A 23,287-nucleotide genomic window follows, 5' to 3' on the forward strand; every position below is an offset into this window, starting at 1 on the left:
TCTGTTCCACCTCTCCTCTCTTTGTCAGTTCTTACTAAAACTTTCTTATTCATTTTCCATTGGGCTTTACATGGAAAAGCCTCCGCTAGTGTTTGTCCAGAGAAAGTTGTATCCAAATCACAAGATGACAGTTCAGTCCCAACTCTAGCCCAGTGATTCTAAAGGGACTCTGAACTTTTTAAATCACTTTCTTGCCCAATCAAATAAATGTTTATAGAGTGACAGACCGGCAAGAAAGGAAGGGCTGTCTTTGTTTTCAGGCCAGATGCAAACACAGGACATTGCATCATTCACCTTTCCTCTTTCTCTTTTTTTCTTCTCTCTCTCTCTCTCTCTCTCTCTCTCTCTCTGTCTTGTCCAGGTGTCGGAGCGATGTGAATATGTGTATGTAAACGGGAAGGAGACAGGAGGAAAGAGCAGGGTGATGGTCAACTTTACTTACGGTTTCCTGAGTGCCCAGCTGGAGATGAGTGTATGGATGCCTCGCCTGCCCTTGCTAATCGATTTGGCCGACCCCGAGCTCAGCCAGATAAAGGGCTGGAGAGTACCTGTTACTACAGGCAACAGGAGGTAAGGCTAGGCCAGTTCTGTGTCAAACAGTTGCATCTGTTGTTGTGAGAGCTCCTGTTGTAGCTTGATTCTGAGGGTGCCATGTGAAAAAAATCATTTCAAACTGTAAATGTGCTGCTGTATGAGCACACTGCTGCTGTATGAGTCAGATACAGGTACAGTAGGCACTGGGGGACTTGGTTTAAAAAACTTTTGAATATATTTGTAACCACAATAGTCGAAAGCAAAGGTGATGCAAAGCCCTAAGTCAAGACCAACAAGTCCCACATTAAGACAAGTCCTAAACAAGTCATTAGGCTAACTTTACTTCCTGCCACCTATAAATGACAGATAGCTTACATTAGACATGGCCCATAGTTAATTGAATTTAAAGCACCCATATTATGCTCATTTTCAGGTTCATAATTGTATTTTAAGGTTGTACCAGAATAGGTTTACATGGTTTAATTTTCAAAAAACACCATATTTGTGTTGTACTGCACCGCTCTCTCTCACTGCTGCAGATCCTCTTTTCAGCTGGTCTCTGTTTTAGCTACAGAGTGAGACCTCTTTTCTTCTTCTTCTTCTGTACTATCTTTGATTGCACTCGCACATGTGCAGTAGCTCAGATGTAGATCATGTCAGCTAGCTAGCTCCATAGACAGTAAAAGAAAGGCTGTTTCTACAACTTCGGTCAGTTACAAGGCAGAATTAGCTGGGAGACTTCTAAATGAGGGCGCACATGTAAGTAGTTCTTTTGTGGATTATGGTGAACTTGTGTGTGTTGTAGCAGTGCTTTGCTATTGAGAACGAGGAAGCATGCTAACGCTAACGCTACGAGCTAATGATTGCGGTTAGTCAGCTCGTTTCGGCTTGTGACGTCACAAGCCGTGCCAATTCTGACCAGCTCACCCAGAGACTGAAGGCAGGACACATTCAGAAACCATATCTCACTCTAAACAGCATGGATGTTTTTTTTTCAAAGTTTGTATGTGTGTGGAAGCACCAGAGACACAAAATAACACCCCAAATCCCAGAAAAAGTGATTTTTTTCATAATATGGGCACTTTAAAAGACAATAATAAGACTACTAAATCTATACAGCAATTTTGTTGCCACCCTGACTAATTACTAATTTACTTAGCTCCTAGCTAACATTAAGATAAGCGATAGCTTGTCAAAGAACAACTCGTTCTGACTCCCAACACGTCAAAAACGGCCCCTTGGTCAGTTTCTCTCAGCGTCAGATACGACACAAAAAGCCCCCTTTAGCGTCTGTATGGAATGCACTGGGCTAGCCAAGTCCATTACTGTTCTCTGTGAAGTCATCTTCATTTGTGATTTTTGAGTCAAATGTTTTGCATGTTGCTACAAGTTTTTTTTGTGACCACAGTCTTGTGAAAATCAGAAGTATCACGTTTGTGTGCTGGTCTGCGCCGACAAAAGCACTTTTGTCAGTTGTCAGAAAAATGAAGAGTTGATTCACTGCACCTATTTTTAATAATATATTTATTTTAATCCGTAGACTCAGCAAGGACATTAAGCTATTTCAAGTCAAAAGTAATTTGTTGTAAGAATGAATTATCTGGGAAAGATTTGTTATGTTTGTTTTTCCTGTTAAATTTAATTTGTTTAGGTGGCCTTTTCATTCGTAAGCAACCCATCATTTGGTAATGCAGTTGACCCTGTAGAGATATTTAAAAGGAGAAAGCATTAGCTGTGCTGATGTACACTGAGTTAGCCATGCAAGAAATCTTATTTTTCTTTGTGAAGTTTATAATAATCAGTTTTGTTGACAGCAGCATCAGAGAGATGTGCTTTCAGCTGTATGGTAAGGTATGTAGTTAGTGGTGATATTGAATTGGGTTACAGCATATTGAGAGGTGTGCTTTTTAATATCCATCTGCATACTGTAAATGCAGTCAGTCTCATAAAACCATCACATATGGGTTTGGTGCGTTAGTGGATAGGACACTGTAGCGGCAATACAGTTGCCCTGGAGACAAAGGTTAGTGGGATTTCACTCAATATTTACAGTAAAGTCATTATTTTTTCACTCAATACTAATGATGATGGTCGACTGATGGGCTGTTTCCTGGGGTAAAAACTCTTTGAGGCTTTCATCTCTCAAAACATTCAATACCCACAAACAGATACTAGGTCAGAAATGTGATATTGCTATGGTGATTGTAATGGCCAGCCTAATTTTCTGTGCCATGCTTGTTGTGTTTCTGCGTGCTACAGTGTTGGACATGTGCATAGTGGCAGAGAAGCAACTGGAATTTCTGTCTAATTGGTAGCGACACAACAGACTGGTATTAGACTTCATACACTAGGGCTTCATACACAAAATGTAAATTCAGTTTGACTTACTTTGAAACTGTGGATTGATGAAACATCCTCACCCCTGCTTTGCTTTCTTTTCTTTTTGTGGGTGTATAGCATCAGGTTGTAACAGATAATGATTTGCAGTAAAGTTTTTACTGTTATTTAAAAACTTGTTGGATTCAAAATGGATTGAAATAAACACTATTATCAGTTAACACTAACAGAGTTTTTTTTTTTTTAAATTTATAATAAGATGGTATTTGTTTATGTTAATTGGCTGCCAGCTGGCAACCTAATAGAAGGCATAATGTCTCAAGGGTCATCAAAGAACTAATTGAAACATTTAGTAACCATTGCTAAGAGACGAGAGAGTGTTTTTGGAAATCAACAAGTCAGTAAGTACAAAAAATGCAATTAAACAAATGCTACAAAAGCTGATATTTCAAAGTCTCGTACTTTGAATCCAATCAAAGCCAAATAAAAGACAAAAATATAGATTGAACTTGAAATAAGTTAAAACAGTTAATTCTCTGCTAAAGTAATTAATAACCTCCATAGACAAAAGGACTGAGGAAAGAGTTAGTTTGCTGCCTGCTGTTGAATCACACTTATTTAATTCAAGCAGCATCTCCATCACATGTTAAGTTCTGACCTCAGGCAATATAATAATGATGTTTATTTGGACTGTAGCTCCTGACAATAGCTTTCTGCCTGCAGTTTAAAAGCACACCCGCCAGCCCTCCAGCACACCTGGGGTGCAGTGCGTTGCAGACCAGCTGTGTCTACGATAATGATGCAAAATGATTATTGCTGAGGGGTTCGAGGATGGTTCACAGCTTAATCTCCATCGGCCACAAACAAACCAGTCAGCTGTGGGATCCTGGTTAATGTAACTTAAATTCATTTAGAAGGAAAGGTCACTCTGCAAATGTTTTGTGCCTCGACGGCATCAACAGCCACACTGTTGGTCTCCAGTATTGTTCTTGAGTTCATAGTCTCTCTGCTGGCCACTAGAAATGACATTTAGGAGTTCACATCACAGATTAACTGCATGATTTTGTGGTGTCATTGTTTAACTATTATTGTTTACTTATCTCTCCTATGTATAAATAAGGAGGGATCAGCACTCATACGATGCATATTTTTTTGTGAATGAGTCTCATGCTGTTTACTCAATAATTCAGTCATTTGGTTGAAGTTTGGTTAAAGAATACATGCTGTTTTGCAGCAGATTCTTAAAATTCACATCACACTGAAATTACACTTCAGTAACTTCACATAATTGTGTAGAAGAATGCATGCAATAACACATCATTCATAAGTCTGTGCTTAAAGTGCTCATATTATGCTCATTTTCAGATTCATAATTGTATTTATAGGTTGTACCAGAATAAGTTTATGTGGTTTAATTTTCAAAAAACACCATATTTTAGTCGTACTGCACATTGCTGCAGCTCCTCTTTTCACCCTGTGTGTTGAGATCTCCGTTTTAGCTACAGAGTGAGGCGTCTTACTTCTGTTCCATCTTTGTTGGGAGTCGCACATGCGCTGTAGCTAGGTCAGCACTGCTAGCTAGTCAGTTGCAGATTATGAGGGCGTGCCAAGCTAGCAGCTAGGCGAGCATTATAACGTGTGTTACAAAGTGACGCACGTTTGTCACGGAAGTAAAGGCTGGACTACAACAGAGCTGTTGGAGCAGTTTGTCAACAGTGTTTCCACTAGAAGATGGTAAGTCCCTTTGGGGTGGACTTTGGGCTTTTTCACTTTGTAAACCTATAACGTGCACAAAAATATATAGAACACAATAAAGGGAAAAAGCCAAAAAGCCAAAAAGCAAAATATGAGCACTTTAAAGTATTAGTTTTGCTTTCTTGAAGAAGAAGTTTTGCTTTCTTGAAGAAGATACCTCTTTAATGCCTGTGCGCTAAATAGTATGCTACAGTAAGCAGGTGGTTAGCTTAGCTTAGCACAATGACTAGATGCAGCAGGGTATAGCCAGCCTGGATGTGTCCAGGTAAAAAAAACAGGGTCATGCTTGGATATTTATTGGAGTCACTGCAACTTGCCAAAAATAATTCAGCAAATAATCCTCTGTTAAACAACAACTTGTTGTTTATACACTTTGGTTTTTGTATGGTTAAACTAAGGATTTATAATGCGTTAATTTGTTAGCTTCAGAGGTTCTGCTCGGCGAATTCTGTTATCTTAGGACAGAGCCAGGCTAGCTGTTTCCCCCTGCTTCCAGTCTTTATGCTAAGCTAAGCTAGCTGCCTCTTGACTCTGACTTCGCATTTAGCATACAGGTATGGACATTATATCAATCTTATCATCCAACATGCTGCAAAAAAAGCACCAAAAAAAAAGAAATGTTTCCTTAACTATTCCTTTGAACTGTAAATAAAGTATGTGACTTATTGTGTTACCTTTGTGTGTCAGGTCAACATGGGACAGTGAGGAAGAGGAGGAGATGAGGAAGGGCAGGGGTTGCATGCTGCAGTACCAGCACTCTACACTCAGGGTGCTAACACCATTCATGGCCCAGACCGATGCTGAGGCGCCATCTGACCCGCTTACTGGTGCAGACCCTGTTGAGTACTTCCTGGGTCCTGACTGGCAGGTAAAAACATTTAACAGTCTGACTGAAGATGACATGCTAGCACTTAGCAGCATTTAGGTTATCCAGTCTTAAATGGGTTTGTCCGAAAATAGTCTGAAGTTCAATGGCCCAGAAGTTGCAACACCTAGCTTGACACTGAATTAGTGGAACGATAATAATCATAAATTACCGCAGCAGCTTTGGGTAAGGATTTAATGCAATTAACGTTTTTTTTTTATTGACAGGTGGATGTGACCAATCTTGTACGCTCTTCTCTAAAAGTGGCAGATCCTGATGTAGCCAGGGTGCAGGATGGGGTGGTGCTGCAGGGACGGGCTGTGGGTACTACTACTATACAGGTGAGCCATGGCTGTGATCTTGGTTAGGTTTCTCTGTGTGAGTGTGTGTGTGTGCGTGATTTTAACAGGTGCAGTGCATGCTAGAATCATGAATATCCATTTGCAGTTTGGATGAGGTTTAACATGTTGCAGGTGCTGTCCCCACTGACATCATCGGCCCTGGCTGAGAGGAGCATCAAGGTGCTGGATGATAAAGTGAGCGTGACAGAGCTGGGGGTGCAGTTGGTATCTGGGCTCTCTCTGTCCCTGCAGCTCAGTCCAGGGAGCAGCAGGGCCATCGTCGCAACAGCAACCACAAGGCAGATGATCACTCAGCTCAAACAGGTAAGTAACTGGAAAATTGTAAAGCACAAAGCATAAAACTGTGGGGTACAGCTCAGCTGTTTGTGATGGTGCTCGTCTCTTTTAATGCCCTTTTTATGTTAGTTTTACAGTGATTCATTTTTAGCCATGCCACATAACTTGTGAAGGCCAGTTCAACAGAGTGTGAAAATCAGATGGGACAAGAAATAAACAAATGTATGTAACAACAGATTATAAATTCAATGTGAGATTATGAACGTGTGTCTGCCTATAGAGGGATTATTTATGATCAGGAGTAAATCATGGATCCATTCTTTTATTCAGATTTTGAAACAGTGAGAAAATATTCATAGAATTTTTTTCATCAGGGGGCTTACATAAGAGCAGAAACACAAACGCTGAATTCAGATTGCTATAGGCTATTATTAAATATCAAAGGTAAGAGCCTGCAATGCTTTTGTGTCTGCATTCATTCTAATCGTGTCATTATTTATTGGCTTTTTAACAAGTAAGCTATTTCCCTCTTGTAGTGAGCAGCTACCATTGCAGCTATGATTTTGACTTTGTGTGCAAAGTCTAAAAACATCCCTTTTTTCTTGTTCTTGTTGCATCCTAAAAGAGTGGGCACATTTAACAAGCAGGCCCCTGGCATTCATCATTGTCTTCCACTGACAAGCTTCCTTCTTTTATTACCAGTGTGGAAACACTCACAGATGCATGTATAATAAAGCAGGCAGGATAAAGCAACAGCATGAATTTCATCACCATCCTCACAGAACTGCTTAAGACCAACACGCTTCTTGCACTGTTAGCAGATTAGAATTTTTTTTTTGTGTTGCTGCTTTTTGATTTTCCCGCATGCAAATCAAACCTTGTACATAAGACTTTAGTATTGATTTTAGTGTTTAGATTTAGGATTTAGCACTTAATCATAAGCAGGCTGAAGCCAAAGGAATTCCCTACATTGCAGGCGTAGTTAACCCTGATTTACTGATTCATTGATTTGATTGATTTTAATTTTGATTTAATTTGATTAGATCGTAAGTCTACTGGGTTGTATACATGTGTGGAGAGTGCATTGCTAGGAATTTATAGGAATAGTTGTGACCAGCGGGGTGACAACTTACTTGCATCATACTGTATTTGGGCAGCAGTAGTTGTGCTACAACCACATCAAGTGTTTGGCAAGACATCTTTCGGGACGGAATCGTTGCAAAGCATTATGTTCAATGAAACGTTTGATTTAAAGTGCACATATTATGCTCATTTTCAGGTTCATAATTGTATTAAGAGGTTGTACCAGAATACGTTTATGTGGTTTAATTTTCAGAAAACACCATATTTTTATACTGCACATTGCTGCAGCTCCTCTTTTCACCCTGTGTGTTGAGCTCTCTGTTTTAGCTACAGAGTGAGGCATCTCGCTTCTGTTCCATCTTTGTTGGGAGTCGCACATGCGCAGTAAGTACTGCTAGCTAGTCAGTTGCAGAGTATGAGGGAGTGCCACGCTAGCAGCTAGGTGAGCATTATAACGTGTGTTACAAAGTGACGCTCGTTCGTCACGGAAGTAAAGGCTGGACTACAATAGAGCTGTTTGGAGCAGTTTGTGAACTGTGTTTCCACTGGAAGATGGTAAGTCCCTTTGGGGTGGACTTTGGGCTTTTTCACTTTGTAAACCTATAACCTGCACAAAAAAGATATATAACGGGAAAGGGAAAAAGCCAAAAAGCATAATATGAGCACTTTAATATATCAGGGTACAGGTGTATATGATCATGCAAGGAATCAAAAGGTCCTAGAAAGGTTCCCACGCTTGTTCAGAGAGGTGGTTGGAGGGAAATAAAAACTCTACATTTGGTGGATGACAGGGTATTATATCTGGTCAAAGGATAGAGGAGAGAAGTGGCATTTTGACTTTAGAAAGTCACTTTGAGAGAAATCTATCTTGTTTCTGGAGGGAAATTTTGGCATCTCATAGTTAAAGATGGAAGTAGGCACTGGTCTCTGTTGGAGTGATACAGTATGTAAAATGTGCCACTTATCCTTGTGGAGTCCTGGCTTGCAAGTCAGATTATCTTTTGAAAAATGTATTTTGTCTCAAGTTTGGACTAAAAAAAACTTTGCACTGTAGAGATGACCATATTTACCTCAACAGTTCCTAGTGTTATTATGTTTAATATTCTTTTGGAAATGTGTTGGGGAAATGTGGTATTAATCAGCATTGTTAGTTATTATATTGTGAAAAAATGTGAAAGCACTGCAGGATCAGTGTTTCTTGCACAGAGATGGATTTCAACTGCGTAAATCCCAAATGTCAAAGGCCAAAAGCAGAAAGAAAGAAATGCCTATGTTTGGTAATAACCACACTATTCAACATTCATTAAAGTTTTCTCCAGTGAGGTTGTTCCTGCACAGGGAGCAGAAGCAGTACTGTATATGCACCACAAACAATATAATTCAAAACAATGTCACTGTAAACCCTCTGTGAGGGGAGGCTTAAAATTACACTTTAAACTTGCTATGACAAAATTGCGTGCTATTAATGTATCCTAAATATTTATTTTCCAGCAACGATATAATGTGCTTCTACAGAGAGGATTTGAATTGCCACAACAGAGCAGATTTACGCAACAATCACCTTAAGGGTGTAATGATATTTGTGGGGGTTTTTTTGCCTCCCAGAATGTGAACTCATTGTGTTCACAGCCCCGACCGTCATCTGTGGTTATCATGCTGTGTGAGAGCGGAAGAGGCAGACAGGGTGCACAGATGACCATTTTAAAAGCTCACTCACACATTTAGCCATGGCAGCTTGCCCATTTTAAACCAGCTCCCCGACACAGGCATGGGGCAGCAATTAGGCGGTCCATAGCTGTTAGTGCGACAGCTCACTTTACCTACAGTACACTGTCGCTGTGGCTGGTCTGCCCCTGTCAAAAACAAACTACTGGATCTATGCCAGTGCAGATGACCAGCCAATTGTGTATGTGATGGCAAGCTGTTAATGTTCTGCTCAGGGGGATTCATAATGTATTCAAAACCACAAATATAGGTTAGGTCTGTGGCGACACAGTAGCTCACATTAGCAACAGGAAATAGGTCATTGTGTATTAATGTGATTGGATTGGCTCTTAACATGACCTCTGTCGCTGTACTTTTTTGTTCTTGTTTAAAGGACTTTCATTATAATCTCTTCATCCACTTTTGTTAAATTATAATTCATACTTTGACTTCATAAGACTGTGTGGAACAATAACACCCTACTGAGTTTAATCATGAAGAGATTAGCTTAGGCAATTTAGTGTTATTAACTATTATAAGAATATTGCTCTCACTGAAGGCAGGAGGGAGGATATTGGTTTGCTTTTCTACATTTGAACTTTGTATTTCTTAGGTATCACAGTCTTTTCTTTCTTACTTACTTACTTACTTTCTTTCTTTCTTTCTTTCTTTTAGGAGGCAGTGGTCAGCTGCTGGGTTCAGTTCAGCGATGGCGCAGTCGCTCCACTGGAGCTGTTTGACCGCAGCATCTACTCTCTGACAGTCTCTACCCCAGATGAGGGGGTGGCCACAGTACGCCGCACCCCGCAGTCCACATTTGTAGTAGCACAAGGTGAAGGTGAAGGCCAGGGGGCGCTAGTGAGAGTAGAGCTGAGGATCTGTGAGGAATGCCAGAAGTCCAAGAGGAAGAGCAAGTTGGCGGTGGGCACGGGGCGCCTCAGGATCAACCTCCAGAGTAGCAGCAGAGTCGTGGCAGTAGAAGGTGGTGGTGGGGTTGGCACTGATGTAAATAAAGATTTTGATGGTGGTTCATTAGAATTGGTAGGTGAGCTTAAAACAACGGTGACATCACAGCGTGCTGTCACAGATGGGGAAAAATGGCCGTTCAGAAGCACAGTCCCTGACCAGTGGGAGTCCACCACCGCAGAAACTACCACCTCAACCACATTATCAACAACCTCTATGATTGAAACTACAACTAGAGCTACGAGAGGTAAGACATATACTGTCATTCCCACGACTGCCACTACAACTATGAGCAAACCGAGCTTTAATACACCACTGAGCACTGCCAGGCCTATAGATACAACAGTGGGTTTAGTTAGTAAAGGAGAAGGGCAGAAGATAAGCTATGGAAACATGCTTGATAACCCCAATTCACCTCCTAACAAAGACATTCCTAAAGCAGAGGTGACACCCAAGAAGGAGCCTCCCAAATCTAAAACTCCGAAAGTAGTTGAGAGCGACCTCATTAGGACATTCAGAGCCATGTTGGACATGGAAATAGGCATGTATGCTTTGGTGGGGGTCTCCTGTGTAGCTATCTTGGCTTTTTTGCTCAACTGTGCTTCATATAACCTCTGTTTCCGGAATCACAAGACCCCCCTACAGGCCGGCCCGGCACTCATCGGGGACCCGAAGGATCACAAGCACGACTGGGTGTGGCTGGTGAGCAGCAATGATGGCACTCCTGCTCCAGGTGGCCCAGCTCAAGTGTCCACGCTAAAACGTGAGGCTCACCGCCCTCTGGAGTCCCGTCACTCCATAGACTCCATCGATCACCGCAGCCTGGAGGGCACCCTGCCCACTGTGAGCGCCCCCGCTGTCCCTGAAAGAACTGCTACCCTGGGCCGCAGCAAAGCCAGCTCCCAGCAGCAGCAGTTTAAGGTAAAGGTGACTGACCCCATGGCAAACCGTTCAGCCACCTTGCTGGCTAGGCCACATCGCAGCGAGCCGCTTCATTCCCCCACCAGTAAGCGGAACCAGGTCCAGTTCACCACCTTCACCACGCTGGACATCAAGCACTTGGCTGCACTGAAGAAGAATGGTGTGGACTTAAACTGGGCCAACCAGCAGACGCAGCAACACCAGGCCCCTGCCGAGCCCCAGTTACCTTTACCTGACATGCCGTGGCCTGTAGTCAAACCTCTAGCAGAGCCCCAGTGAGTTAGTTGGGGTGTTTCTATGTGTGTGTATGAGTGTGAGTGAGTAAGAGAGAGAGAGAGGGAATAAAGAGTGTAAATACACAGCAAGTTCTGGTGTAGAATGTATGAAGAAAAGAAGCTGGCTTTTGTTTGTTTTTTGTTTTGATAAAAGATACAGTAAATCACTTTAGAGGATGTATTTATTGAGATTAGATAAAGGACATTTTATATTAAACTATGTGCTAAGTGAAACCTGTAAATACATTATGTAATGGTGTACCCATTAAGAGAAACATAAGAGATGCTGTGTTCATTTTTTTAAGATTAAAGGCCTGATTTTTATCCTCGAAATGCAAGGTTCTTGTATTTGAAAAATATGTGCTTTCCAGATCGGATGTTGTAAATATAAATATATCTATACTATTACTTATTTCTACATTTCTAACTAAAAAGAAATGCAATTTCATCTCCTTTAACTTTTGTACGATTTTGTTGCCCCCTTATAAATGGCTCCAGATATTGCTAGTTGTCAGGGTAAATGCAGTACAGGAGGGATTATTTCTTGTAAGTAATTCTATTCTTTTCCAGCCTTTTGTACTTTTTTTCTCAGATTCCTCCAGAGAATACCTGAAGAGTCTGTGCAATTTGTCAGAGAATATGCAACATTTATCAAGTTATTTTGAGCAATCTGTCACTGCAGTCTTCACCGGATATTTATTCAAATCAAATGCATGCTATGCAAATATAGTCTGTGCTGCGTTTGAGGTGGACATTGTTTCTGAATTTTTTAACAAACTTACCTTGGGCTTCAGGCTTCTCCCTGGGGCCTGCTTCTACAATTTGTAAAAATGTTTAATCTTGGTCTCTTGACACAGAGCAATACATATTCAGCTGTACGATTGTTCGTGTGTGAAAGAAAAATGATGATGCCTTTTTCTATGTAACATCCTCTTATTTTGAAACCAAAATGTGACGTGTATTTCCTATGAGACCCTATCAATAAAGAACAAAAGGATACATTTGTTATAGTTGAAATTTAATTGAATTCATTATTTCTAAAGCCATTAAACTAGTAAAGTATCATTCATGGGAAAGCACAGTGAATGGTTTGGATTATAGGCTAAAGCTCTGCTATGAATCAATGGGATTTGATTATGTTTAATCACTATTGAATGTGATTCAAGGCCGATGTCATCATTCAGCGAAATGTCATACTGATAGCAAGATATTTGATGTGCCTGCCAATATTTGGATTCTGTACTGCTGCACAAAATAAGTGTTACACAGAGAGCAAGAGAAAGATGGGAAAGGAGACAGTGATTTTCATTTTGTGTATTGTGACAGTGTCCACAATGAATTACAAGTACTTTATCAGTGGTGGAGGCTTTCATACGATAACTCATGGCTCATTTGTGTCTTTTTCCTCCGTCCACCTTCCTGTGTTTCTCAGGTGACCACAGCGACACTTAAAATTGCATTCTAGGAGCTTTGATAAATAACCAGCGTCCCCAGCTTAAAAATGCCCAGATAATCTGATGCCCTGCACCTCGGGAATTGGCAGCTGTGGATATGACAGCAAGCGTCGTCGCTTCCTCTGCACAACAGCATTGGATGGATTTAGAGTGTTGATAAAAGCAATTTTAATAACTTTCTCCCAAATTCTCTACCTACTGGCCCAGCGTTTCTGTATGTGTATAAATTCTTTCTGCTTTTCATTCAATTTATCTGTCCAGCAGCAGTAGGAAAAGTAAACAAACTCACCTCGGAGATAAGCATTGATTCAAAGCTGTCTCTGCAGTGCATCGAGGCCCGGCATCTTTGATTGCGATCCTGTCGTATCATAGAAGACGCTGAATTCAGAACTCTAAATTTCAGACACAATCATGATTAAGATATAAAAGCTGAACAGTTTCTATGATAACAACAGGGCAACAAAAATATATCTCAATGTGCTTTTGAAATGCTGTTGCTTACTTGATTCCTCAGACAATTTTGTTAACTCAGGCTCATCCCTTGGTCTCAAACACCATTCAAATTGTCAATGCTGTCTATGTGAAGTACTTTGCTTCATCACTGGGATCTTCAGTTAATCATAGTCATCATGCTTTGGCTGCAATTGGAGTTTGTCTTGAGTGGTTTGGAAACAAGCATAATGAAATATAATTCCAGTTACATTATTTTCTCATTGAGATACAGGTCCATAGATGAGACTGTCCTCCCCAGTAAAATGCTCCCATAAGTGGTTTGTTCAAGCAGCAATTACGACCCATATTTATGTTTAGGGTGGCGCCGCCCTCTAGTGGCCTCCAGTAATTACTATGGGAGCAAAGCAGAAAGCGAGTTGATAGTAGTATAAGAGCGCCAAACTCCACATGAGGAGGCAGGCTTAGGGTGGCGGATGATTCGAGTTTAAAAAAAAAAACTTTACGGAACTACGTCACTTTCTGCTTCACGTGTTACCGGAAGTTAAATAACTTAACAGATCATTTTAACCCAAACCACGATCTTTTTCTAAACATAATCAAGTAGTTTTTGTGCCTAAACCTAACCAAACTACGACTGTTTCACAATGTTGACGACTTGTTTAAAATCAGGACCTAAACGCTCCTGTGGGTCGTATTAGAGGGTCGGAAAAAACAACCGTTATTGTCGTATGGTTTGGAGGACTTGTTGCCACAGACATAGCAGTCAGGTCTACTTTGGATATAATGAAGTATGCAAATCATAAACCATGTGTGTTTGTCTTGCAAACAACAAGACATGGAGTAGAGTCCTTCAGTATCATTACAGCAAGATCTCTAATCTGGCGCATCAGCTTCCCTATTGACAGATTTAAGGGATTGGGGTCATTGTGTTGGAGGATTAGTGTGCATTAGCAGACCTTCTCCATGGCGCACTCCTGATAATGTAGGCCAAAAGAGACAAGGTTGCTTATTTCAGAAGGCTGTTTTCACACAGGTTGGAAACAAATGATCTGGAGGCAGGTGTTTGTGGGAAGGTGTAGCTGCAAATGGAAAAATAAATCACTTGTGAAAATGGACTGTAGTTGCTATCCACAGCTATTGTGTGATCTGTTTAATTGAATGGATATACAGTAACAAAAACTGTAACATGATTTTTTAAAGAGAACATAAAAAAACAGATAGGCAGACAAAGTTAGACAAAAGAAGATAGGCACTCACACAGAAGTCAGTCCAAAGATGAATTGGGAGATGAGAGAGGTTACTCTCATCTCACAGGTGGAGGGGAACTCAGATGGTATGGCAGCTCATTAAGACAAAGTACCTCGTTGCACTTGTCGCTGTCATTTCCTGTCAGCACAGTGTCAGTGCTGGGAGTGCATCATGAGATAATGTCACCAATTTTGCAAAGAAGAGGACAAAAAGCAGAGCAGAAGTTCTTTGTGTTAATGAGACGGATTGAAGAAAACAGCAATGTCGGAGCAGCCTTAATTGACAAAAGAGGAATCTTAACTGGATGAAGCTGTGTGTTAGGCAACAGGTACATGAGCGTGGTCACAACAGTTATTTTGTTTGTTTATTTGAGTAAGGAGACAATATACAACACATATTAAGTGTGCAAGTATAATGAATGTGCTAAATGGGAGTAGATGATGAGGGTGGGAGGAAAAGAGACCAACTGGGACACAGAACGACAGGGTGAGTCATCACTGCAGGCTCCTCAGAAATCATTTTTAAATGATCCCAGTAATGCTGCTTGGTGAAGGAATTGTACAGAAAAAAGTGCATACTGATCCATCTGAAAGTTGTCAATATTTCAGTCCGGACCAAATGTGGCGGACTGACCGCCAACATATGCCACTGAAATATACAATACCAAATAAACAGAATAGTAAAAAAGTTAACTTAATTAATTTGAAATATTAGAAAAATAAATGGTCCCTGTAACTGTTACATGTACTGTATTTTCCTAATAAATAAAAATGACAGAAAGATAATAGAAGTGCAAGGGCATACTCAAAATGGTACGTGTGCACTCCCATTCATTATGACGCATTGTGTGGTAGAAACAAGCTAAGTGCAATAGAAAGACAAAATGGTTTATAGAATAAGAAGCTCTGGCAGAGTATGAATGGTTTCTGTTTTCAAAAGAAAAAATGAAATGTTGATCGAACCAAACATGGTGGCAGGCAGGCTGTTCAGGTTCGGTCTGCATTCATAACCATAATTTAAAAACTGCATAGGGAGCTTGTGCTTATTATGTATGGACACTCCTGTGTATGGGTATAATTTGAAGCAGGTTGGCTGAGAAGAGCTGTTATATCTGTGGGATTCAACATAATTATTTCATGCTTTTATTATTGAACATATATTGTATGTATTTATCATAGGAAAGAAGGAAACATATGGTTTTAGAATTGTCAATCAAATCAATGTTGTTGAGACATGTATTGATTCTCATTACTTATTTCAATCATTCATTATCAGAATCATCATCTGTGTGCAAAACACATTTGCAGCTAATTCTTAATGGGTAAGGTTGCTTTTTATTAAAACACAGTTTAAGAGAATCAGAGCTTTTAAAGGAATATTATTTGCAAAAACCCTTGATAAAATCTACCACAAACTTCACATTAGATTACACAGCTGCGACTGGCGGATTAAAATAGTCTACGGGAATTAAGAGTGTTGCTTTTATAGTAATCCTGGCTCCACAGATGTCACAAGTCTTTCACACATCACAGCAGAGTTGATTTCTTTCCCCTCCAGCAACTCGCTTCTGTAATCTGAATTTATTTTCTGAGGTTGTTAATGTGTTGCACACAACTAAACCCAGTTTGCAAAAGCAATGAAGAACTTGTTATGCCTTCTCATTAAAAACGTATTGCTTAATTGCCGTTTGGCCCTTTTTATGAGTTTCGTGCTGCAAAGTTGTAAGCGGTAATTATAGTGTTAGTACCTTCAAGAAAAATGAAATGATGTGACTGCATAGCAGACGCACCATGGTGACATTAAAGGTGTTTGTAATGGAATAGTTGTATTCATCTCTGAGATAGCTACAGGCGCTCGTCTGGCTTCGCAGTTACTTTTCCACCTCATTTCAGATCTGAAGAGCAGGGTGTGTGAGAGAAATATGCACACACTCACGCTTGCACACAGAGAGTGTGCCTGTGTCTGTCTGTGCATGCCTGTGTAGGTGTGGGTTAAGGATGAAGGTAAAGGAAGCCAGAGCTAGTCTTTCCGACACAGCAGAAATAAGGAAAACACATGACAGGGGGCAAGATTGGTATTGTAGAGCTTATTGAAGCTCACACAGATGTTTGAAATATTTCTTCTTTTTAGTTGACGGCGATTTGGAAGTAACAGTACACATCAATGTTTAATGTACAGTCTGCCCAATTGTTTTGTAAATGTGGTCTTGTCTTGTACAGCAGAGCAGACAGTTCTCTATATCCATTTAATCCTAGACCATTATCCCCATTCGTTCTATGCCTCTCTGTCTCTCCACCTCCTCCTTCTCTATTGATTCCCCACTCCCTTCACACTTTTATACACATGCTGCATTCATCTTGCCTACAGCCCTTAAACAAAGACTGCCTGTCTTGCTATTTTTCCTCATTCCCTTTCCTTCCCTCACACCTGCCACTCTCACCGTTTCTTCTTGATATTTGTTTTCCCCCTCAAGTTTTTTGCTGACACTTTGTTTTCTTCTGTCTCCGGAATATCTCAGTGTCAGACACAAGGTGAAACTACAGGATTCATTCCGATTTGAATCTTTAAGGGATCCTCAATTGGAGTTTAAACAAAATGAGACAGTTTAAATATGAATATTATATTATATTATATTTATATTATATAAATATTGGGTGACAAATAAAGGAAAAAAATAACTTGGTCTTCATAAGGTTCAAAAGCTTCAAGATCCTTGGCATACACTTTCAAATTATTGCAACTCTTGAATAAACACAATTCTTCCAAAAGATAGGCCAAATCCCTCATTTGGTGTTTTGATGACGGGGATGAGAGCGCTGGCTCTTTCTCATACTGTAGGGCCTAGGTGTATAATTGGGTAGAGATCTGTTGACTGTGAAGGCCATAGCATGTCTGTGATTCACAACATTTTCATACTCATCAAACCATTGTGTCCTTCTAGAGGCATCTGTATTTCCTGTGTTTCTCCTTTCGTGTATTTCAGGTCTTTCCTGAATTTGCCCAGTTTAAATGTAATATTTAAATTTATATTCAGGCTGTTTTGACAGGTTTATTTTCAAAGAAATTTGTATTGCATAACTGCCACAGATCTCCCGGATCCATTTTCTTCATATGTTTACATGTATAGTTTTGACATTTGGATTGTCTATACCTTTACTGTAATTTTAGATTTAGATTTCTTCCATCTTTTCCCTTTTTTGGGGGGGAATTTTTTTTTTTTCTCACCCGAAGCGAGGGTCAAAGTACAGAGGGTGTCATATGCTGTACAGATTGTAAAGCCCCTTGAGGCAAATCAGTGATATTGGGCTATATAAATAAAATTGACTTGACTCAAACATCAGACCCTGAATAAAAAGTATTGATTTCTTATAAAAAACTAAATGCTTACAGAAAGTTTGCCCATTCTAATGGAAGCAACTGCCTTGCCTTGCTTTGCCCCATTAGTCTTGATTGACAGACAGGGGCGCAACTACCCAGTGTCAGAGGGGTATGCAGCAACAATGTTGGCCCCCCCTCCCCCCCCCAAAAAAAGTGTATGGGCTTTAAATACCAGTGATTCACTGGTCTCATCTCTACGTGATGTCATCACTGGTCTCATCTCTACATGATGTCATCATTGGTCTCATCTCTACGTGATGTCATCACTGGTCTCATCTCTAGGTGATGTCATCATTGGTCTCATCTCTACGTGATGTCATCATTGGTCTCATCTCTACCTGATGTCAACACTGGTCTCATCTCTACGTGATGTCATCACTGGTCTCATCTCTACGTGATGTCATCACTGGTCTCATCTCTACATGATGTCAACACTGGTCTCATCTCTACGTGATGTCAACAACGGTCTCATCTCTACCTGATGTTATCACTGGTCTCATCTCTACATGATGTCATCATTGGTCTCATCTCTACCTGATGTCATCATTGGTCTCATCTCTACATGATGTCATCATTGGTCTCATCTCTACCTGATGTCATCATTGGTCTCATCTCTACATGATGTCATCATTGGTCTCATCTCTACCTGATGTTATCACTGGTCTCATCTCTACATGATGTCATCATTGGTCTCATCTCTACGTGATGTCAACACTGGTCTCATCTCTACCTGATGTTATCACTGGTCTCATCTCTACCTGATGTCATCACTGATCTCATCTCTACGTGATGTCATCACTAGTCTCATCTCTACCTGATGTCATCACTGATCTCATCTCTACCTGACGTCATCACTGATCTCATCTCTACGTGATGTCATCACTGATCTCATCTCTACGTGATGTCATCACTGGTCTCATCTCTACGTGATGTCATCACTGGTCTCATCTATACCTGATGTTATCACTGGTCTCATCTCTACGTGATGCCATCGCCGACCTCATGTCTGTCTCATTCACTCCTTGCCTGTGTTCTTCTCCACTAAGACATATTGTCAAACAAACATTATATAATAGATTTTTCATTGGTTTTTCCATATCAATAATATTAAGAAATTAATCTGTTGGGATCACGTGGCCCCCCCTACACTTCCACCTAATGTTAGACCTACTTGTTGCCCTCCCCTGTCTTTCCTGATCCACCATCCTCACACCTGAATGAAATGAACTCACTGTTAAATATAGCAGCCTAAATTCAATTCTTAAATCAGCCTAGTGATGGCATCAGATAAGACAACTATTATGCAGTATGGTTGTGCTGCTGTTGAAATTACATTCACATTTTGTATTTTAAATATTTATATATTTTTTTTCATATTTATTTATTTTTCTTCTTGTCATTTATTGTGCATGCTACCTTATATTTACCAGTTGTTTGACCTTAATACAATTGTTTGACCTTAATAAAATTGAGATATGTCATGCGTGGGATTGGTACCATAGGGTTTAACCAAAATCTAAATGTAGCTATCAGCAACATTGGTTTGCATCAAGTTAGCAAACACTAGCCAGTCTGTTAACATGAATATTTGCAAGTTTGGTAGCAAATCTATGCATGATTCCATGGTAAACCAGAGTTATTGCATTAGTTATATTTTCCAGATTCTTGCCATTTATTGTAGCCTACATGCTACCTTATATTTATCAGTTTTCAGCTCAGCAACCTCGGTTTTGCATATTCTAAGCTAGCCGTAAACCCCCATTTGGCTGCTACATTCCCAGTGTTACCAAACGCTAGCTAGTCTGTTAACATGAATATTTGCAAGCCTCCAAGCACAGACGTCGCACTGTCGCAAATCCTACCTGTTGCCTTTCACCATCCACTTATTTAACTGCTGTCGCATCCCTTGACATGTCATCTCTTTTTCCCTCTTTCTTTTTCTATTTTTAGCCCCAACAGCTGTTTTGCTTTGCTCTTTTTCCATAGACGGCAACTTACTACTCATACGCTCGTACCTGCTCACTCAGCGCTCACAGCGCCCACCCGCTCCCTCCTCTCCCTCTCCCTCTTCTATGTCAACATTCTATTATGGAATCTTATGAGACAGGGCGCCTATCTAGCCTGCGGTCCCCAACCTTTTTTGCGCCACGGACCAGTTTAATGTCAGACAATATTTTCACGGACCGGCCTTTAAGGTGTGGCGGATAAATACACAAAATAAAATGATACGACCGGCATAAAAACTGTGGTATTTTCTAAATATAATAATAAACGTGAATCCACTGTGTACTTGTATGCAACGTTATTAGCAGTGTCCTCGTAACATCGCGCCAACAACATAACATGAGTAACATCCTCTCTGTCCCCTAACACTCTCTGGTCGCTATGGTAACGTTTAAACATGCCGTCAAAATAAGATACAACACAAAACCAAATATAAAGTGCATGAAAAATACAACTCCCCATAACGCTAAATCAATGGGAGCCCTGAGCTTGTTTCTCTGCAACGAGACGGTCCCATCTAGGAGTAATGGGAGACAATGACACCCGAAGTGTGCTGCTTATGTCCAGTCTACTCCGTAATTTTGTTTTGGTTGCTGTCACTGCAGAAAATCCCGCTTCACACAAATAGGATGTCGGAAATGGCAACAGGGTTTTCAGTGCTTTTGTGGCGATCTCAGGGTATTCTGCTGTGACTTTAATCCAGAACACCGGCAGAGTTGTTGTCTCGAACATACTTTTAAGGCCTTTTGCGATCTCCAGCAGTTGATCTTCTTGAATAGACATTCTGGATTCACCTGGTTTGTTGACAAATGGGTCGCGGATCCATTCCTTGGCAGTTCGTGGGTCTTTTGTGGTTGGGAAGTAGCGCTCAAACTCTTTTAAAAGCAAAGACAGGTGATCGTGCACCAGCTGGGAGAATGAAGTCTCGGGCTCAGTCTCTTCCAAAATCCCCGCGAATGTTTGAAACATGTCAAATATACCTCTGTTCATGCGCCGTCCCCACAATTCCAGTTTGGCTTTAAATGCAGCAAATTTATCTGCCAACTTGAAGACAGTTATCATTTTCCCCTGATTGAGTTCATTGAGCAGGTTGAATATGTCGCACAAGTAAGCGAGTTTTGCGACCCATTCCTCGTCACTGAAATGTGCTGCCAGCGGTGACTTTTTTTCTGAGAGAAATCTGTGCAGCGGCTCTCGTAATTCAAACACTCTGGCCAGCGATCTCCCTCGGGATAACCATCTTATTTCTGTGTGTAAGAGAAGGTGTCTGTGCTCCGCGTCCATCTCCTCACAAAGCTGCTCGAACAGGCGCGAGTTAAGGGCGTGTGCTTTGATGTGGTTAATAACTTTAACGACATCATTCACGCTGTTAAGTTCCGGTGGTATTTTTCGGCTAGCCAGCATTTCTCAGGTGCAACCTCCTTAATCCGAGTAGTTAAACCAGACAGCCGTCCGGTCATGGCAGCAGCTCCGTCTGTGCATATGCCGACACAAAAGGACCATTTCAGTTTTCCTGATATATAATCATCCAGCGACTTGAAGAGTTCTGCGGCTGTGGTTTTGGTTGGCAACGATAGTGCACATAACATATCCTCATGCACATCCTCCTGATAAAGATATCGCACATAAACAAGTAGTATTGCCTTGTTGTCAATATCTGTAGACTCATCAACCTGGAGTGCATACCACGGTGATGTATTAATCCTCTCCAACAATTGTGTCTCAATGTGCTTTGCTATTTCCTCAATGCGCCGAGTGACGGTGCTAGCCGAAAGAGGCACCTGTGCTATCTTTTTAACCGCAGCCTCTCCTAGAAGTTCACGGCAAATGTCTTTAGTGGCGGGCAGGATCAATTCTTCACCAATGGTGAATGGCTTCTTAGCCTTAGCAATACAATTAGCTACCAAGTATGATGCTCTCAGTGCACTCGCATTTGTTGATGTGGTGGCCCTCAGTAATTGCTTCTGTCCTTCTTGTTCATGCTTTTTTCTTTCAAAATACTCCGAAGGCTTGTCTTTTAATGCAGGATGCTTGGTCTCCAAGTGGCGAAGCAGTTTTGAAGGCTTCATTGCCTCATTAGAGAGCCGGTCACCGCATATTACGCAGAGCGGGCTTGGTGCACGGGAAACACCTGTCGCGATAAATCCATATTTTAAGTAGGACTCCTGGTATTGTCTGTTAAATGCAGCTTTCTTTTTCTTGGAAGTCATAGGCTCTTCTTCTGTCTCCTCAGTGGGCCTTTTCCCCTTCGCAAAGAAACTTTCCAAAGACGTTTGTTTTTTACTCATTTTGCTAGCTTGTGGGTTTCATTTTAGCGGCAACGTATCACGTGACGGAGACAAGCGTCAAGAGTGAGTCATAGACGGATGTATCAGAGGGAATCTGGTCATTTTTCAAAATAAAACATCGTTCAGACTCAGATAATAAATAAAACAGAAATAATATAAGTTATTTATTCTTTCTCTGCGGCCCGGTACCAAATGACCGGGGGTTGGGGACCGCTGATCTAAAATGTTATATAATAACATGGAAATGCAGAAATTATTTAGAAACGCACAACAGCAGCTACATATAGACATTTTTTTATTTATTTTTTTTAACAATGGCTTTGGCGCCCCCCATGGTGCTGCGCCCCTATGCGCCGCATATAGTGCATACCCACTTTTTGCGCCACTGTTGACAGACTCTGTGATGTAAAGAGGTATTATGAATACAGTTGTTGTGAATTAAACACATACACATACCAAGGATATTTGAAAAGAAACAAGAATAAAATAACTGCAATAAACTGACAAATTCGCAGGATATGAAATAACACTATTGAGCTCACTTTAGATTGTATTTTTCACATTATCATGGTATCTGTCTACATCATGCTAATATTGATTTAATCATTTCTCATTTATTTATTTAAGATTGTTCACTTTGAGTCTCCATACTATCAGGGTTGCCAACTTTAGGTACCTGGTTAATCAAGCACAAAATCGGAGCCTCACATTTTACATCCTCAAGTTGCTGCAAAAAATATGGTTTCGAACGCACCCTTTTCAAAATGGCGGACTATTTAAACTACCACGGATCATGGATGGATGCCACGGACCTGTCCACTATTGTTGTACACTTGGTTAGCTAATTCTTTAACACTGCTGAGGCAATTGTTGCTAACGTCGCTGACTCCCGTGTAGCATTTAATGTACACGCTAACTTTGTACCTGTCACATCATGTTACTTCCGGTCGTCTTTGAGGAATATTATGTTCAAAACATTCTGGAACTCTTCTGCTTGTCGGCCGTTGTTCTTAATCAAGCTTCAAGTGGAGTTTGGAATTGAAGGAATTTAATCTAAAATGTGACCGATTTGACCGGTCTGGCCCTAAAAAGGCCAGACTTAACCTGACTCCAATTCTTTGGTCACTATTTTGTGTTCGTTTACTGGTAGATCAAAGAAATAAAACTCAGGAATCAAATCAAGACCAGGATTCGTCCAGTTAAAGTTAATAACAAGTTTAGTGAATGATATTGCAGAAATACAAGTACATGTTCATGGATCTGATACAAGGCAAAGTCTATCTCCTAACGGACCGACAGCGTTTCCCCCAGCATCAGGTCCTGCTAAGTTAAAATGCTGTCTATTTATCCATTTCTGTCCCATCCCTGGTGGTGCCCTCATCAG

General features: G+C 40.7%; 1 protein-coding gene across 3 annotated transcripts in view; it reads left to right on the plus strand.

The window, feature by feature from the left end:
* Positions 1-12,084, plus strand: part of LOC116035134 (transmembrane protein 132D-like) — a 35,953-nt gene extending 23,869 nt beyond the window's left edge. For all 3 annotated transcript variants that reach the window (XM_035998749.1, XM_035998763.1, XM_035998789.1), the window contains 5 exons: positions 362-570; positions 5,314-5,494; positions 5,719-5,832; positions 5,965-6,156; positions 9,592-12,084. In XM_035998749.1, coding sequence (XP_035854642.1) covers positions 362-570; positions 5,314-5,494; positions 5,719-5,832; positions 5,965-6,156; positions 9,592-11,082 — 2,187 coding nt within the window. In that variant the 3' untranslated portion in view covers positions 11,083-12,084. The remainder of the gene's footprint in view (positions 1-361; positions 571-5,313; positions 5,495-5,718; positions 5,833-5,964; positions 6,157-9,591) is intronic.
* Positions 12,085-23,287: the final 11,203 nt, after the last annotated feature.

Source organism: Sander lucioperca, chromosome 1, assembly GCF_008315115.2.
Source record: "Sander lucioperca isolate FBNREF2018 chromosome 1, SLUC_FBN_1.2, whole genome shotgun sequence".
Lineage (NCBI taxonomy): Eukaryota > Metazoa > Chordata > Actinopteri > Perciformes > Percidae > Sander > Sander lucioperca.